Below are 17,909 nucleotides of genomic sequence, written 5' to 3' on the forward strand. Positions count from 1 at the left end.
AGACAGCCCTTACCCCTGGGAGCTCGCTGTCTCGGGCAGGAGGGGAAACTGAGGTGCAGAACAGGGCAGCGCAGCAGGCTGTGGGGGGGCGGGAGGGGGCAGAATGCATGTCTCCAGGTTCTCACCAGACCACACTGTCTCCCCAGGTCCCCGGGCTGTTCCTCTGCCCCCAAAGCTCTTCCAGCCAGGCCTTCCACCAGCTCCCGGCGCTGGTGATTTTCTAGCCACTGACTCTGTGCCATGAGGCGGGCAGACAAAGGAGCATGAGCAGCTCCGGGGAGCAGTGGAGTGGAGAGAGGGGTCCCAGGCCGGATGCTTCTTGCATGGAGTAGGGCCCGTCTACACCCAGAGCCATGGGTCAGGGCTCAGCAATGCCAGACATGGGGCAAATGCAGTGCCCACACTCAGGCAATGTCTTAGTGGGAGATGAGTGGATGCTAGTGGTTAGAGCTGGGGGCAAGGAGGAGGCACGCCAGGACTCCTGGGTTCTTTCCCCAGCTCTGGGAGGCAAGTGGGGTCTACTGGATTATAGCCAGAAGCTGGGAGCCAGGACTCCTGGGTTCTAGCCTGGCTCTGGGAGGGGAGTGGGGTCTAGTAGTTAGAATGGGGGCTGGGAGCCAGGACTCCTGGAATTGGCAATACAAGTGGAGTGGAGTGATTAGAGTGGGGGGGGACCAACAGTCAGGATTCCTGGGGTCCATCTTTGTTCTATCACTTACTGTGTGATCTGGAGCCAGTGCCTCAGTTTCCCCACAGTCTGAGAATGGGGGATGATGCCCTGCCCCACTAGACATAGAGGCTTCATGGAAGTTAGCAAAGTGCTGGGAGAAGCTGACAGGGGACGACAAACCGCTAAACCCTGTCCTAGCTGCCCTGCAGACCCACCGGGAGTGCTGCACTCACTCTGCCAGACACCACAGCGGCCTTTGGCTAATGCCATCACAGAGCACTTCCTTGCTATGGCTAGAGCAAGAACCCAGGAGTCCTGGCTCCCAGCCCCTCCATCCCAGCCTAACCATTAGACCGGGGGGGATGCTGCAGCAGTCCAGAGACAGCAGCTCTTGGGGGACACCCCAGCCGCTCTGGATCCAGATCCATGCCCTACAGCGGGGTGGGGGCTGCGGTGCATCCGATCCAGCCACACCAATCACCCAGCCTGGCAGCCTTGGCAGAGGGGCGCTGGAGAGCCAGCCCTGGGTGTGCCTCGCGGGCAGGGCCGAGTGTTGTACAGGGGGCTCTCCCTGCCAGTGTCCAAGCTGCCCCACTCTGCTCTCCCGGGGCTGGGAGGCACACTGGCAGTGCCTCTGGGGGTGTGATGTGCCCAGGCCTGAGGGTGTGAAGGCAGGAGGGCGTGCTGGGGCACTGACCCCCGGGCTAGCAGGGGAGGGTTCACAGACAGGTGCCCAATGCTTACCAGCCTTTGAACTTGCGGTGATGCTCCTGAATGCTCCTGTTCACCCGCAGCCTCGTCAGGAAGGTGAGTGAGTTGTTGGGGAAGAAGATGGGGGAGTGGGGGGGCCTGGAGGCCGAGCCTGACTTGGGCCGGGACTGGGGGCCACTGGAGGCACCAGGGGTGCTGGGCAGAAATGTCTCGTCGTCCTGTCTGCTCAGCAGCTCCAGCTCAGGGATCCGGGGCAAGCTTCTCCTTTTCCTCTCCTGCGCCATGGCCGCAGTGCCCACCCCCCGGGGGGACCCCAAGTCACACCCTGCTGTGTCTGCCAAGCTCGGGGTCTCGCAGGGCTCAGGCTGGGCAGAGGAAGGCAGTAGCACCAAAGCAGTTCTGGCAGAGACGCTGGCAGATCAGAGACACCCGGGTGGCACTGGGGCAGCACCAGAGCTCGGTGCCTTCACCACGCGCCTGCCAGTGCGATAAGGGTGGGGACACGGTTCGGTTGTCAGCATGCCCTTGGCAGTGCCCTCCTGGCACCACACTGGCCCGGGGCAGCTACCGCTCTGGGAAGCAAATGGCTGCCGAAGTTTCTAGCCACTCGGCTGCTCCTGGGCTCTGGAAGTGTCTTGCAGGGGGGGTCTTGGTGCAGCAGGTGCCCCCGGATCTGGGGTTGCGAGGTGCCCCCAAAAGGCCCCCCATCAGTGGCCCTTCCTCGCCAGCGGGGAGGTCAGGTTCCTCCAGCCCTGCCCAGCTCGTGGCTTTACTCTCCTTCCGCTCTCTGAGTGCAGCAGGAACAGGAAAGCCCGACCCGGGCTCCGCCAAGCCCCAGAGCTGAGCACCCAGCCGAGTCGGCTCCCGGACCCTCAGCCGGGGAGAGGGGGCCGGCCCATGCCCGACTTCTCTTCCCTCCCAGCACAACGCCACAGCCACTCAGGGGCAGGCACCCTGGCTACTTCCCAGCCCCCTACGAGAGGGCTGGGATTGTGGGTAAGGGGCAGGGCTAGGAGCCGAGGTATCCAGCTTCCCTTCCCAGCTTAGTCACAGATTCCCTCCCGCCCTAGGGAGAGCCCTTTGCCGCTCCGCGCCTCAGTTTCCCCAGGGGCGGGGTAAGAGCCCTCCCCTTGGTTAGAGCACAGCCTGCTTCAGGGCAGGAGCCCCAGCCCCTGCTGATGGGGGACACCTGGCTTCTAGTCCCAGCTCCGCAGGATGGCCTTGGCCAAGTCCCTGTCCCACTTGGTGCCTCAGTTTTCCCTTGCACCCCTTGTCTGTTTAGACTGTGAGCTCTTTGGAGCAGGGGCTGTGTCCAGACCGTACTAAGTGTAATGTCTGCTTTCCACTACTAACCCCTTTGCTTACCCCGGGACCCCAGCCCCTGTTCTCCCACAGTACAGACCCACTCCAGTCCCGGCCCCCCACAGCCCCACTGGCCTCTCCACCTCCTGCCCGGTCTCATCTGCCTCACATCTCCCAGCCCACTGCACGGGCTGGTCACAAGCACTGCCAGCCCAGCCCTTCTCCAGCGCCGGCCCGGCCCCTCCTCCTGCACCAGCCCCTCCTCCAGCGCCAACCCGGCCCCTCTCCAGCACCAGCCTAGCCCTTCCTCCTCCGCCGGCCCAGCCCCTCTGTGATGAAGCGGGACTGTTCTTAATGTTTCCTCTGAATATCGTGGGGGTGCCTCAGTTTCCCCTAGGCAGTTCTTAAGTATCTGGGGGTAGGATAAGGGTGTATGATCGTTGCAGAGCCCTAGAGGGCAGGTGTGTGCAGGGGTCTGGACACAGAGAATGGCCGACACCCTGTTTCCTGGCACCTGATGGCCTGGCCCTTCCCCCCTGCAAAGTGAGAGCTAAAGGGTTAGAGAACAAAGGAATCAGGTGCCCTCCTGGCCCGGGAAAGGGACAAAGCCAAGAGGAGGGGGGGCAGGGGAGAGTTTCAGTTTGGGGCTGGTTGGGGACATGGAGTGAAGTGCAGACGGGGTTGTCTGGCTCACTGCCCCCCAAAATGGACCCGGCTGAGGGGTCCTGTTCTCTGTACCTCCAAGCTCTGTGTTAGACCATGTTCCTGTCATCTAATAAACCTTCTGTTTTACTGGCTGGCTGAGAGTCGCATCTCTCTGCGGAATTGGGGGGCAGGACCCTCTGGCTTCCCCAGGACCCCGCCTGGGCGGACTCGCTGTGGGAAGCGCAGGGGGGGCAGAGGATGCTGGATGCTCCGAGGTCAGACCCAGGAAGGGGGGAGCCGGGTGAGCTGTGTGTCCTGGAGACAGGCTGCTCCCAGAGAGGAGACTCCCCCAGAGTCCTGCCTGGCTTTGCAGGGAGCAGTTCCAGAGCATCACCCGGGGACGCCGTGACACCCCCCTCCAGCGCCAGCCTGGCCCCATGCATGCCACAGACACTGCTCTGCCCATCTCTGCCGACCTCTTCTAGCTATAGCTCAGAGCCAGTCTGGCACCCTCCCCCTGGCCCACCAGCCACGCTCCTCCGGAAACCCCGAGACCACACTCCTCGCTCGGGCAGCGTGTCCTTTGGAGGGCCCAGCTCAGCCCCTCCAGTGGCCTGGGGCCTGCATCCCATTCTTCTCCCTCTGCACCAGGTCTCTGGCGAGCACACCCCCAACCCACTTCACCCACCAGCTCTCTGCTGACGCTCCACAGCTGACCGTCACCAATGTGTGGGGCTGGGAGGGACCGAGGGGTTGCCTAGCCCAGCCCCCAGCGCTGACCCAGGGCCAAGCAAACACCGACTACCCCTGATGGGTTTGTCCACCTGCTCTTAACCCCTGCAGTGACGGGGATCCCACAACCGCCCCGGGGAGCCTGGCCCAGAGTGTCACTGCCCTGAGCGTTGGATCGTTTCCCCGGATCTCTAACGAACCCTCCCCGGCTGCAGACAGAGCCCCGGACTCCTTGTCCTGCCCCAATGACCGTGGAGAACAGCCCCTCCCCCTCCCCCAGCCCAGCACGTGTGAGGCCTGTTCTCAGGGCCCCCCCAGGCTCCTCCTCTCCGGACCGAACAGGCCCAGGGTTTGTAACGTTCCTCGCACGCAGGTTGGCTGAACCTTCGCTCAGTCTGGCCGCTCTCCTCCGGGCGCTCTCCAGCGTGTGCCCATCTTTCCTGAAGAGCAGCGCCCAGAACTGGACACTGGCTCCTGCTGGGGCCTCACCGGGCGGGACAGTCGCCTCGCGTGTCTTACATCCGACACGCCTGTTAATAGCCCCAGACTGATACTAGCCCCTGGGGCAACTGCATCACCCTCAGGGCTCACATTCAGCTTGTGACCCACGGTGACCCCCTGCCCCTTTGCAGCACTGCCACCCCGTAGCCTGCTAGTCCCCACTCTGCGGTTGTGCATTTGATTTTCCCTTCCCAAGTGCAGGACTGTGCACTGGTCTTTATTGAATTTCAGCTTGTTGATCTCAGACCAATTCTCCAGTTTGTCACGGTCGTTTTGAATCCTAAACCTGCCTCCCGAGTGCTCCCAGCCCCTCCCACCCGGGTGTCATCTGCCCATTTCTAAGCACACTCTCCACTCCGTGATCCACGTCGCTAATGAACACACTGACTAGTCCCAGACCTGACCCCTGCGGGATCCCCTGGAAATGCCCACCCCCCAGTCTGACAGTGCCCCATTGAGCACTACGCTGGGTGTTCGCTCTCTCAGCCAGTTGTCCCACATGTTACAGTCACTGCCCCTAGCCCCCATTCCCCTGGTTTGCTCATGGGAAGTCAGGTGGGCCTGTCAAAAGCCCGAGGAAAAGGGAGATCAGCTGCCCCCCACTAGGCCAGGAGCCCTGTCGAAGGAGGAAATGCAGGTGGTTTGGCAGGGTTTGCTCTTGACCAAGCCATGCTGGCTGTTCCTCCTAACCCCACTATCCTCCTGGTGCCGGCAGACTGATTGTTTAGCCATTTGGTCCAGGATCTTTCCAGGTCTCGGAGTCAGGCCGACTGGTCTGCCATGCCCGGGTCCAGCACTAAGTGCTCTGTTTGCCCTTCTCCCATCCCGGGAGTCTCACAGAGCAGCGTGAAGGGCTCCAAGACAGCTTCAGCCAGTTCCTTACGTGTCCTATGACTTTCCACAGGCCCTGCCAACTTAAACACAGCCAACTAATTGAAATCTGCTGTCGCCAGTTCCTTCCCGGCTGGCTCCCCCTCTCCTCTGGACCTGGCCCGCGGCCAAAGGCAAAGCTCAGCCCCTCCCTCCGGCATCCCTCCTGGATGTCTAGCCGCCAGTTCCAAGCCGCCTCTCCCAAGACCACCCTGCTCTGCCCTTTCTCAGACACTGGGACGGCGCCAGCGCCTGCATGTCACCTGGGCGTCACCTTCGACTCGCCCCTCCCATCCAGGCTCCAGCTCTCATCCGTTCTGTCCTGGGGACCGCGCGCCGATCTGGCCTTTCCCACGCCCCCATGGAACAGCCCCCCCCCGGGGCAGAGCAATGGTCCCTCTAGCCCAGGGTCCTGTCGGACAGGGGCCGGTGCCAGAGGCTTCAAAGGGAATGAACAGGCCAGGGCAGTTATTGAGTGATCCATCCTGGCAGCCACTCCCAACTTCCAGCAGAGAAGGTAAAACTCTGGCCCAGGCTCTGATCAGCTCAGTTCTGCAGCAGCCGTCGCTGTGGCCTGGCCAGACGCAGACCTGCCCTGCTCAGCTCCTTGCCGAACGCAGCTGCAGAGACCATTCTCCCAGCCGCTCCCCTCCTCTGCATCCCTCCCCCGGCCCCCTCCTCTGCATCCCTCCATCGCCTCCCTTCTCTCTGCATCCCTCCACTGACCCCCTCCTCTGCATCCCTCCGTCAGCCCCCCTCTCACTGCATCCCTCCATCGCCTCCCTTCTCTCTGCATCCCTCCACTGACCCCCTCCTCTGCATCCCTCCGTCGGCCCCCCTCTCACTGCATCCTTCCATCGCCTCCCTTCTCTCTGCATCCCTCCGTCGGCCTCCTCCTCTGCATCCCTCCACTGACCCCCTCCTCTGCATCCCTCCGTCGGCCCCCCTCTCGCTGCATCCCTCCATCGCCTCCCTTCTCTCTGCATCCCTCCATTGACCCCCTCCTCTGCATCCCTCCGTCGGCCCCCCTCTCACTGCATCCTTCCATCGCCTCCCTTCTCTCTGCATCCCTCCGTCGGCCCCCTCCTCTGCATCCCTCCACTGACCCCCTCCTCTGCATCCCTCCCTCGGCCCCCTCCTCTGCATCCCTCCGTCGGCCCCCTCCTCTGCATCCCTCCCCCGGCCCCCTCCTCTGCATCCCTCCACTGACCCCCTCCTCTGCATCCCTCCCTCGGCCCCCTCCTCTGCATCCCTCCGTCGGCCCCCTCCTCTGCATCCCTCCCCCGGCCCCCTCCTCTGCATCCCTCCACTGACCCCTCCTCTGCATCCCTCCGTCGGCCCCTCCTCTGCATCCGTCCACCGGCCCCCTCCTCTGCATCCCTCCGTCGGCCCCCCTCTCGCTGCATCCCTCCATCGCCTCCCTTCTCTCTGCATCCCTCCACTGACCCCCTCCTCTGCATCCCTCTGTCGGCCCCCTCCTCTGCATCCCTCCCCCGGCCCCCTCCTCTGCTTCCCTCCACTGGCTCCCTTCTCTGCATCCCTCCACCGACCCCCTCCTCTGCATCCCTCCACCGGCCCCCTCCTCTGCATCCCTCCGTCGGCCCCCTCCTCTGCATCCCTCCACTGACCCCCTCCTCTGCATCCCTCCCCCGGCCCCCTCCTCTGCATCCCTCCACTGGCTCCCTTCTCTGCATCCCTCCACCGACCCCCTCCTCAGCATCCCTCCACCGGCCCCCTCCTCTGCATCCCTCCGTCGGCCCCCCTCTCGCTGCATCCCTCCATCGCCTCCCTTCTCTCTGCATCCCTCCACTGACCCCCTCCTCTGCATCCCTCCATCGCCTCCCTTCTCTCTGCATCCCTCCACTGACCCCCTCCTCTGCATCCCTCCGTCGGCCCCCCTCTCACTGCATCCTTCCATCGCCTCCCTTCTCTCTGCATCCCTCCGTCGGCCCCCTCCTCTGCATCCCTCCACTGACCCCCTCCTCTGCATCCCTCCACTGACCCCTCCTCTGCATCCCTCCGTCGGCCCCTCCTCTGCATCCCTCCACCGGCCCCCTCCTCTGCATCCCTCCGTCGGCCCCCTCCTCTGCATCCCTCCCCCGGCCCCCTCCTCTGCATCCCTCCACTGACCCCTCCTCTGCATCCCTCCGTCGGCCCCTCCTCTGCATCCCTCCACCGGCCCCCTCCTCTGCATCCCTCCGTCGGCCCCCCTCTCGCTGCATCCCTCCATCGCCTCCCTTCTCTCTGCATCCCTCCACTGACCCCCTCCTCTGCATCCCTCTGTCGGCCCCCTCCTCTGCATCCCTCCCCCGGCCCCCTCCTCTGCATCCCTCCACTGGCTCCCTTCTCTGCATCCCTCCACCGACCCCCTCCTCTGCATCCCTCCACCGGCCCCCTCCTCTGCATCCCTCCGTCGGCCCCCTCCTCTGCATCCCTCCACTGACCCCCTCCTCTGCATCCCTCCCCCGGCCCCCTCCTCTGCATCCCTCCACTGGCTCCCTTCTCTGCATCCCTCCACCGACCCCCTCCTCAGCATCCCTCCACCGGCCCCCTCCTCTGCATCCCTCCGTCGGCCCCCTCCTCTGCATCCCTCCACTGACCCCCTCCTCTGCATCCCTCCGTCGGCCCCCTCCTCTGCATCCCTCCACCGGCCCCCTTCTCTCTGCATCCCTCCGTCGGCCCCCTCCTCTGCATCCCTCCACTGACCCAATCCTCTGCATCCCTCCGTCGGCCCCCTCCTCTGCATCCCTCCGTCGGCCCCCTCCTCTGCATCCCTCCCCCGGCCCCCTCCTCTGCATCCCTCCATCGCCTCCCTTCTCTCTGCATCCCTCCACCGGCTCCCTTCTCTCTGAATCCCTCCACCGGCCCCCTTCTCTCTGCATCCCTCCATCGGTCCCCTTCTCTCTGAATCCTTCCACTGGCTCCCTTCTCTCTGAATCCCTCCACTGGCCCCCTTCTCTCTGCATTTCTCCATCACCTCCCTTCTCTCTGCATCCCTCCACCGGCCCCCTCCTCTGAGGGAAAGCCAGGGGCTGAGCAGTGAGTGCCCCCCAGCACATTGGAAAGTTGGCGCCTGTAGCTCCAGTCCCGGGGTCGGTGCCTAGACAAGGAGCCACATGTTAATGTCCGACAAGCCGCATGTGGCTCTGGAGCCCCAGGCTGGCCCTAAGTAGGCTAGTGCATCAATCACCAGCTGCTGGGCTTTGCTGTAAGGCCACGGATGCCCTAACCCCACCCTGCCGAGCATTTTTCACTTCCCACTGAGACCTCAGCTCCCAGCTCCAGTCAGCCCCTGATCCCAGCCTCCAGCCCCTGCTGGGGACGTTTCCAAACTGGCCCCTTGGTGCTTCCCCTCCCCCACCCTCTCCCCCTCCTCGAGCCCCCTGGAAACAGCCCCTCAGCTCCTGCAAATCCCTCCTGAGAACCCTGCTCTGCCAGGAGGCTGAGAAAACCCCTGACAAGAGTCAGGCTGCGGGGGGCTGGGCCCACGGCCCGTCACGCTGGGCAGGGCTGCCCATTGTCCCCTTGGGCTGCCCGCCTGCCTGTATCCAGCTGGAGTCTCCAGTCTGATACCAGGGCTGGCAGCTCTGTGGGGCAGGGCCCAGCTTTTTGTTCTGTGTCTGTTGCTATGAGAAAACCGGTGATATCAGTGAGCTCACACCCGGAGCTGGGCAGCAGCTTCTGGGGCAGGAGCCTGGGAAAGGGGCAGTGGTGAGGCAGGGACCCGCCATGCAGCCACAGGCGAGGGGCCCTCAGCCTGCAGGAAACACTGGTGCCTGGCAGCACAAATCCAGAATGGGGGCTTGAGCTGGGAGGCAAGCAGGGCTCTGGTTATAGCCAGGGGCTGGAGGCCAGGACTCCTGGGTTCTATCCCCAGCTCTGGGAGGGGAGTCGGGTCTAGCAGTTAGAGCAGGGGAGGCTGGGAGCCAGGACTCCGGGGTTCTATTTCTGCCTCTGGATGGGAGCGATGACACCTCCAGCTGCCACCTGCCCAGGGTGTCCCAGGATTGTCGCTCTTTTGAGGTAACTGTCCTGGATGAAATGGTTCGGACGTCCCAGTTATTTGCCTCCGAGGTGGCCGCCCGAATGACACTCTCTGCGCGACGCTGGCCCTGCTGCCGTGCCAGCCCTGGGGACGGGGGGACTGGGGGGTCCCCCCACATCCCGGTCCTGGAACCCAAATCCGCAGACATGGAAGAAAGGGAAAAAACCTCACCAGTGTTTCACTGAGCCATTGCTGCCACCTACTGGCCACTGCCTGGTTCTGTGCGGATGGTCAGACAGCGGCCAAGGCGTGTGCTCCTGCCCCCCTGCCCTGCCCCTGCCTGGCACCAGGCGGAAGGGCAGGACCCAGAAAGCATCGGCCAACCACTAACCATGGTGGGGGGACGTGCTATGTGCATTACTCCCGTGGCTAGAAAGCCTGGGTGTGATCAGGGCCCCCGCTGTCCTGCTGGGGAACAGTGAGTTAGAGCAAGTGGGGCAGGGAGTCAGGACTCCAGTGGGTCCCATCCCTGGCTCCTCAGGCCAAGGGGGAACTGAACTGGGGTCTCCCGCATCCTGGGAGTGCCCCAACCACTGGGCTAGAGGTTAGGCCGCCACCGTCCCGGCCCTGGGCGTTTTGGGTGGAGTTAGGTGCGCAGTGCCCCGAGTGAGACAGCCACCCCCCGCCCACCTTCACCGCTCACGGGGGGGCTGGGCAGCCAGCACCTCGCGGGAGGCAGCTGTCCGCATGCCCAGAGGCCTAAACCTAGGTGCCCAGCGAGCTGTTATTGCCAACACTGAGGTGCTGACAGGGGTTTGTGGAGGCAGTGGGGCCTAACCCTGGGATTCAGGCATTAAGTCTCTTTGTGGCCCTAACACCTGCAGGGGAATATGGAGCAGTGGCTCTTCAGCGGAGCAGGGAAAGGTCTTACGGGAGCCAACGGCAGGAAGACGGAGCCAGACAAACTCAGGCTGGGAGCAGGTGCCAGTTTTCAAGAGGCAGGTGACTAACAACTGGGACACGTTACAAGGGTGGTGCAGGATTCTCCATCACTAGCCAGTCTTTAAATCCAGGCTGGGAGCTCTGCTCTAGTTCAATCGGGGACGAATCTGGGGCCGTGTGGTCAGATGAGGGGGTTCCCGGAGTCCCATCTGGCCTGACACCCTAGGAACCGCACTGCCAACGTCTCTCAGATGCACCCCTCCTCTCTGTACGGTGCCGGTCGCAGCTTCAGTCATGAGCCACTCGGGCGTGACCAGCGCAAATGGAGGGAGCAAAGCGCCGGATCCCTCCTCGCACCAAGGCCACAGTGGAGGCTTGGAGGCTAATAAAAGCAGCTCAGGCGCTGGGGGAAGATGGAGTGGCCCCCCCAGTAAGCACTGCAGCAAGCGCGTGGTAACTCATCGCTCAGGGAAGGGGGTTCTAGGAACACAGAAAATCAAAGGCTTCCCTGCCCGTGCCTTACTCCCATCATTGGTGCTAATCTCCGCTTGCTCGTTACCACTGTCTCTCTGAGCTACTGTCAGGGGAGGGGGGGGGCTCCGAGGGATGGTAAAAGGACCCAGCGGTGTAAGTTAAGCCATGAGGAGATAGAGATCAAGTGCTCCAGGGCCAGTTTTGCACAAGGGTCCGTGCATGCTGACGGCATGTGTGGGATTGCACGAGCCGCTAGTGAAAATGCAGGCCCGGTAGTGCATGCTCAGAGATCTAGGGGAGAGGACCACCCGGGAGCTGTGGAGCTGATGTAACGACCAGCCGGGAGCAGCCAGGGACAAGACACAGTGCCTTCTGCTGGCCCTACAGAGCCTGGGGTTTCTGCCCCATATTCTTGGGCACCTTCTCTTGGTGCCTGGTCTGCTAATGAGCTATGGGCCCAGCCGGTCGCGATCACTCCTGTGACAGCAAGCGCTGCTGCAAGCCAGCCCCTGTATTCGAGCCCCCAGGAGCTGAGCTCTCTGCTGGTCAATTGGGCAGGGTCAGAGAAGCGCCCCGAGAATGCGCCAGGATCTGACACCGGCCCTGGAGCGACAGGCTCCTAGGGAACAGAACATGGTAGCAGGGTGCGCACACCACCCAAGGCTGCAAGCTGAAGCCAGCCAAACGCCGACTGAGAGAAGGGAGGGTCGCGAACCGGACTGTGGTGGGGTCACCAGCCCTGGCCAACGAGAGCAGGGCAGCCCCAGTGCCTGTGGGGCATCAGGGCAGAATTCCTGAGTGGCACCGCGGGGGACTAACGCCCAGGAGTCTGCCGCCCAAAGTAGGGCTTTCAGCATCGGAGCAGCCTGGTCATCGGGCTGCCTGCAGTCCGCTCAGCCCCGGCCACGTACTGCCACCCAGCTCCACAGCCGGGGCCTCCCTTTCCACACTCCCCGCAGTGCCGAAGGCCTGGTCGATACTGGGGAACGCACTGTTCTCTGCCTGCCGGGAGGGGAAGCAGTTCTGGGGCCAATTTCACTGGCAAGGCTGCACTGTGCCGTCCTTGGCAATTAACGCTCTAGGCTCTAATTACCATCGTTCTGGCTGCTCATGGGGAACAGGTGCTGCCTTTGTTCCCCCTTATTCAGCCTGGGGGGGGGCCTTGCGGCTCAGAGAGCTGGGCTGGAGCTAACCCCAGTTTGTAAGGCTGTATGGCTGCAAGGAAGGCAGCCCGGGGGCTCCAACCCTCGTCCCTCCCATCCCAGGAGCTCACAGCGCTCCCCATGGGCCCAGAGACATCATCAACTCCACTTGACGGGGAAACTGAGGTGCAGGGAAAGGTTAAGTGATTCACCCAAGGTCAGGGCTGGGAAGAGAACCCAGGAGTTCTGATTCCTGTTTCCACTAGTGAGTACTCCTCCCCAGAGCCAGGGAGAGAACCCAGGAGTCCTGACCCTTAGCCCCTCCCTTCTCTAAGTCACTGGACCCCACTCCTAGTTCATTGCCCCTTGTTCTTTGGGTCCCGTCCAGCCCCTTTGCCAGATGATCGGCTTGGCTTGGAAGGGCACACCAGTTTGTGCTGCTGCAGCTGCAGAGCCAGCTTTCATGCACTGGGGGGGGGGGGTTGCCTGGTCCTGCCTCCCGAACCTGGAGGGGGGCGCAGAGCCAGATAGTCTGCACTGACTGCTGCTGGCATATCCCTTTGCCATGGGACAGCCTGGCTTGCCAAGGTAAGTGGGGGTGGGGCTGGTCAGTGCCTGGCACGGAGACTTTTCCTGCCAGCCCCAGGGCTGCGGCGGGCGTGATGCCAGCGGCTCAGCAGCAGGTGCTCTTCATCTCAATCTCGTCGGCTGGGCTACCTTTCGAACGAGGCTTCAAACCAAGCTGATTTTTCCTTCCCAGGCCAGCTGCCCTGGGCCTTTCTGCTGGGGAGCCCCTGAAATCTCAGCTCTGGCCACCCACTGCCCTGCCTGCCACCTGGCGCGTGGGGGCTGGGGTCCCACAGCTGGCTTCTTTCTTGGCACTAGCTGGAGGTGCCCATGCCCTGAGGTGGCAGGGCTGGGCTGGGACCGACCGACCGACCCTTTGCCCTGCCTCAGCCTGTTCTTTATTGCAGGTTTTGGGACTCAATGAGAGTTGCCTCAGGGCTACTCTACCTCATGCTGCGTGCCCCACAGGGAGCAGTGAATAGCCACAGTGCATATGCTTCCAGCCCCTGGCCATGCCACAAAGATGCACAAAGGGTCCTGAGGGTCACTGAGAACCAGCCCCACCAACCGCACTAGTCTCCTCACAGCTGGCAGCTGTACCAGAGCTCCCCTCCCCTGCCAGCTGGTGCAAACCCAAACCATTGCAATGGGATGAATGAGAGCGTCCAGCTAACGGGACCCAAGCTCCCTGTTCCGCTGCTGCTCATGGTCTCGCTGGCCATCAGCCGACCCGGGGGAGACTGGCTGTAGGTGAGACAAAACAGAAGGGGGCAAATATTTTCAAGGGAGATATATTATTAGTAATATGGTAGCACATAAGGATCCCAACTTAGATTGGTCCCTTGTTGTGTGGGGCGCTGCGCAAACAGAGCTGGGGTCTGTGCAGCGCCCGGCCCGACGGGGACCTGATCTCAGCCGGGGTCTGGGCAGTGCCTGGCACGATGGGGCCCTGATCTCGGCTGGGGTCTGGGCAGCACCTGGCACAGTGGGGCCCTGATCTCAGCCGGGGTCTGTATGTGTTACTCTACTACATGTAATAATAAGCACGTCGATTCGAGAGATAAACTGAGCATGAAGGTGATTCCAGGGGAAGGAAAAACCAGCCCCATGACGTGCTGTCCTCGCAGCAGCCAGCCGGGCGCCGTGGGCTCCAGCTCCCCACCAGGTGCTGCGGACAAGCCCCTGGGAGCTTGCCCAGAGCACTGGCCCACCTCTGCGTCCCTAGAGGTAGCTACTGGGATTTGACCCATGTTGCTGAGACCCTGTGCCCCAGCCCAGGAGCTGAACCCCCCAGCGGTCCCAGCCTCTGCCCCAGTATTTGCCAGGCCCTGGGGGGGGGAAAGGCGGGGGGCTGCTGGCCTAGGGAGGAGGAGAAGCCACAGCCAGGAATGGAGCCGATACACAAAGTAAAACCCACAGCTCAGCAGTGCCCGAAGGGCGGGAGGTGGGGAATAAACTGGGGCTTCCACCAGGCTCTGGGGCCTCTCCCATCGCCACCTGCATGGGTGGGGAAACCAAGGCAAGGAGGGGAGGGCCCCTGGCGAGACAGCACAGGGCCTCTGCAAGGGAATTAGCTGCACTGTGTCCACCCCTCGTCATTAGCTCCACCTGGACTGAGCGTGCCGCCGGCTGTGGGATCCGGCAGCGGTGGCGCAGGTGTGGACGTGACAGCCTGGAAGTGCAGGGCAATGGGGATCCAGGCCCTTTGCGGGGGGCAGTGATACCTGTGCAAAGGCAGCGTGCGACACATGGCACCGTGCTTGGCATGCTGCTCCCACTGCCGGCTGCCAGGGGGTGCTCTGAGCAAGGCAGGTGCAGGCTGCAGGGCCCAGATCCAGGCGAGGGGGGTCAGGGCCATGCAGCAATGATACTGCGAGGAAACGGGCCAGAAGTGGCGCCAGATCCAACCCCCCACCCCGCCAGCTGCAGCAGCGGGTGGAGATTCAGATCCCCAGCCAGCCCCTTCTGGCTGCACCTCTCCCAGCCTGTGCGGCGGGGACCCCTCTGGGTGCCAGACCGCTGCTGGCAAACAGGAAGTGCTGGAAACAGAAGCCGGCACTGGATCTCGGTGCCAGTCACCGAGGGGTTGAGGCGGGGCGTGTGCACTAGCCCTAGCCAGATGCCCTGGGAGTCCCTCCCACGTGGGGGTGGCAGGGCCCGCACCGCAGCTCCTAACGGCCTTGCGACGCAGCCCCCGAGTCCCCTGCCCCGGCCATGCTTTCAGAGCACCCCAGCTGCCGGCTCACCCCCACCCGGTGCCTGCTGCGCCAGCCTTGCCCAAGCACACATCCGTTGTGAACTGGGTGGGGCTCAGCACACGCTGGGGAAGGGGCGGGAACGGGACCCACTGGCGCCTGGTTTGCTGGAGGGTTGGAGGTGCCAGGGTTGCTGACGGGCACTGGGTTACTGCAGGGTTTGCATGGGCTCAGCATCTGAGGGTGTCCACTTAAGCAGCACATCGGCCTTCTGCACGGGGGTGGATCTCACCCTGGGATGAACCTACCCTACTGCTGCCCCACTCTGGCCACCTCCCCCGGACCCTGCCCTACCTCCCCGGATATCTTGGAGAGCTCCCGGGAGGAAGCTGAGCAACCAGCTAGTTTATCCGGGGCAAGTCCATTGTGCCACGTGCTACCTGAAGCCAGCATGGGCTGGCAGGTGGGGCCCCGGCTGTGACCCAGGGGACAGGGGTCTAGTCCCACGGTGCCTTGGACAAGTCTCTTCCCCCATTCCCTGTCGCTGGCCCCACTCTCCACACCTGAGCACTGTAGCCCTGCGACCAGGTGGAGTGCACACAGCTCTGGGAAAGTCCCTGGTGTTACACTGCGGGGTAATGCTGGCAGACACGGCCGCATCCCGGGCTATTGCGTCCCAGCTCCCAGCTTTGCAGAGGTGATCCTGGGCAGCCCCGTGACCATTGCCCCTGGCGGTGACTTGTGCCCAGCAGGGCCCCTAATGCCCGGGTTGTGTCTGCCTTGCAAAGGAGGGTGTTTGTACCCAGTCCCGAGAGGAGACAAGGCACTTCCATGGAGCTAGCCAGGGTCGCCCCGGGCTTGGCCACCACCAGCTCCATGCAGACACAGACACGCCACACGCAGGCAGTTCTGCAATACACAGTCTGCCAAAACCAGTACAAGGCCAGGTGCCAGGAAGAGCAATCAGACGCATCCCAGGCTCTGATGATGGGGCCCAACCAGGCACATTGTTATAAGCAGTAAGTTAGCTGCACGGGGGATGGAAATTGTCCCTTCCTGGAAACTGCCAATTAGCAAAATGCTTTATTGCAGCATTGTCCAATGGCAGGTTGAAATTATGGCCTGTTATAACCTCAGTTCATGCCAGGAGGGTCGGGTAGAACCCGGGGGCCCAGATGCTGTTAAGCGGTTTGCCTTTAAAGTCATTCCTGGAAAAAAACAGTCTCTACATAATTGCGGCGCTAAAGCATTCCTGACCCCCAGGGACAGCTCTGCCTGGCTTTGCAAAATACCATCTCATTAGAGCCAGCTTTACAGAACAGCTAATTGCTATTAATTACAGTAGAACCAAGAGAGCTCCATTGAGACCTGACTGTGCTTAGCACTGCACAAACACATAGTACGACACAGATCCTGCTCCAAGGAGCTCGAAATCTGTACAGATAGGGGAAACTGAGGCACAGAGCCTTGCCCAAGATCATAGGTAGAGCTGGGAATAGAACTGCTCTAAACCCTAGGTCCTAACCCTAACCCTAAACCCTAACCCTACCTCTACCAAACTGGTGTGCTACTCACTAGACAACACAGCCTGCTAGCTGTAGGCCACACCCACTCTGCATTAGACCCTTTGCTGTATCCATTCTGCAGGTATTTTGTCCAGTGCCCACACTTTCCGGAACAGCTGATGCAGCCCGATGCTCCTGGTTCCAAGCACCTTTAAACAGCTTAAGTGGGAGACCATCAGGTCCCATGTCCACTCAGAAATGTTTGGGTGGCCTTTCATACTTCCTCGAGCGACGCCGCATCAGCCTTCGCCCCTGGACCAGCAGCCGTGCTGTTTGCCAGGCCACGTGGCTCTGGCCAGGCGTCAGCAGGAGCATGGTTCAGCGTGCTTTCCTAACGCGTCCTCCACCTGTCAGGACCTGCTCTGTGGATAGGCAGGAAAAGCTGTCCGGTTTCGTGCTGGGGATGTGAGAAGGCAGCTGTGGCTGCCAGCCAGGTGCGTGGCAGCTCTGTGGGCAGGACACACGTTGCGGTGCCCTGCTTCATCAGCCAGGGTGTTCGATCTCATGGTCACACTTTGCCCAGGCTTGGGAAATGCCTCTCAGTGACTGATGCTCTCGGACACCCCCCGCTTGCGTGCCCCTGCCTTTGTGCTAATATATCGACGGCCTCTTCAGAAAGCCGAGGTTTCTCGTCCGACTGTCTGAAGCCGGCTGTCCCAGCAGTGGCGTGACACAGCGATACATACACTGCTCCAGGCGGTCTCCAGGTTGTGCGACGGGGAGCCGTGGTTACACAGCATACATCTCACGGCTTCAGCGAGCTCCTGGGACAGACGCAGGACTCTGCACCGTGGGTGGATGCCCAGCTTGCGAGAAGCTGGGAAACGCACAGAGCTGAGTGACGACCAGGCCATGGTCTGTTTGCTGATGCGTCTGTGCTGCAGGACCCCCAGTGAGATTTCACTACGGAGCGATGTCTGGGGAGGAGGTGGCCGATTTCACGATTTGAAATCCAGGCCCGATGAGGGTTCCCGGGGCACCGGAACCAGGAACCCAGGATAGACAAGCCCTCAGCAGCACAGTGACGGGCTCACCCGGGGAGCCCCAGCCAAAGGCACCTCACAGGGTTTCACATCCAGGGCGATCAGAGCCGAGTCTTCTGCTGGGGCTGTGGTGCCCGCTACCAAGATCAAACTTCTCTGCTGCCCTCCATGGCCCCGGCATCCAGTCACGGCTCATCCACCTTCACCACCATTGGGGAACTTGGCTCTTGTCCACGGGGTCTGTTACCCTGAGCCCGAGCCCTCCTCAGGTGCTACCGACAGGGTCGGACGGCCCCAAGACTCGTGAGGGCAGGGATGACCGAATCCTGAAGTCCAGCAGCTGTCACCGCCACTACCCACTACCACCAGGGGTTGGCACACTGGGGGCCCTGATCCTGGCTGGGGTCTGTGCCACACCTGCCACACCAGAGCTCTGTTCTCAGTCGGGGTGTCCCTGTGCTTCCCTAATACTCCAAATAAATCAACAGACCTCTGTAGGGTGCAATTCAGCCCCATAAAGAGGGGCCAGCACAAGTCCTGGCACCCCTTCAGCATGAGAGCCCCCATGCCCGGCGTGACAGGCCTCAGAAATCCAGACTCTAAGTGTCACAGCGTCCCCGGGCGA

At 62.4% G+C, this 17,909-nt stretch overlaps 1 protein-coding gene across 2 annotated transcripts in view; it reads right to left on the bottom strand.

Moving 5' to 3' along the window:
- The window catches only part of PDE4A (phosphodiesterase 4A), a 107,359-nt gene that overhangs the window by 39,203 nt on the left and 50,247 nt on the right, over nt 1–17,909 (bottom strand). Inside the window, exon 1 of one of the 2 annotated variants that reach the window (XM_038379433.2) lies at nt 1,415–2,374. The exons of the other annotated variant lie outside the window; for it this stretch is intronic. Within the exon in view, the coding sequence (XP_038235361.1) occupies nt 1,415–1,665 (251 nt within the window). The 5' untranslated portion in view covers nt 1,666–2,374. Of the gene's footprint in view, nt 1–1,414; nt 2,375–17,909 lie in introns of those variants that run through there. 2 annotated transcript variants of the gene reach the window in all.

The sequence above is a fragment of the Dermochelys coriacea genome, chromosome 20 (genome assembly GCF_009764565.3).
Source record: "Dermochelys coriacea isolate rDerCor1 chromosome 20, rDerCor1.pri.v4, whole genome shotgun sequence".
Classification (NCBI taxonomy): Eukaryota; Metazoa; Chordata; order Testudines; family Dermochelyidae; genus Dermochelys; species Dermochelys coriacea.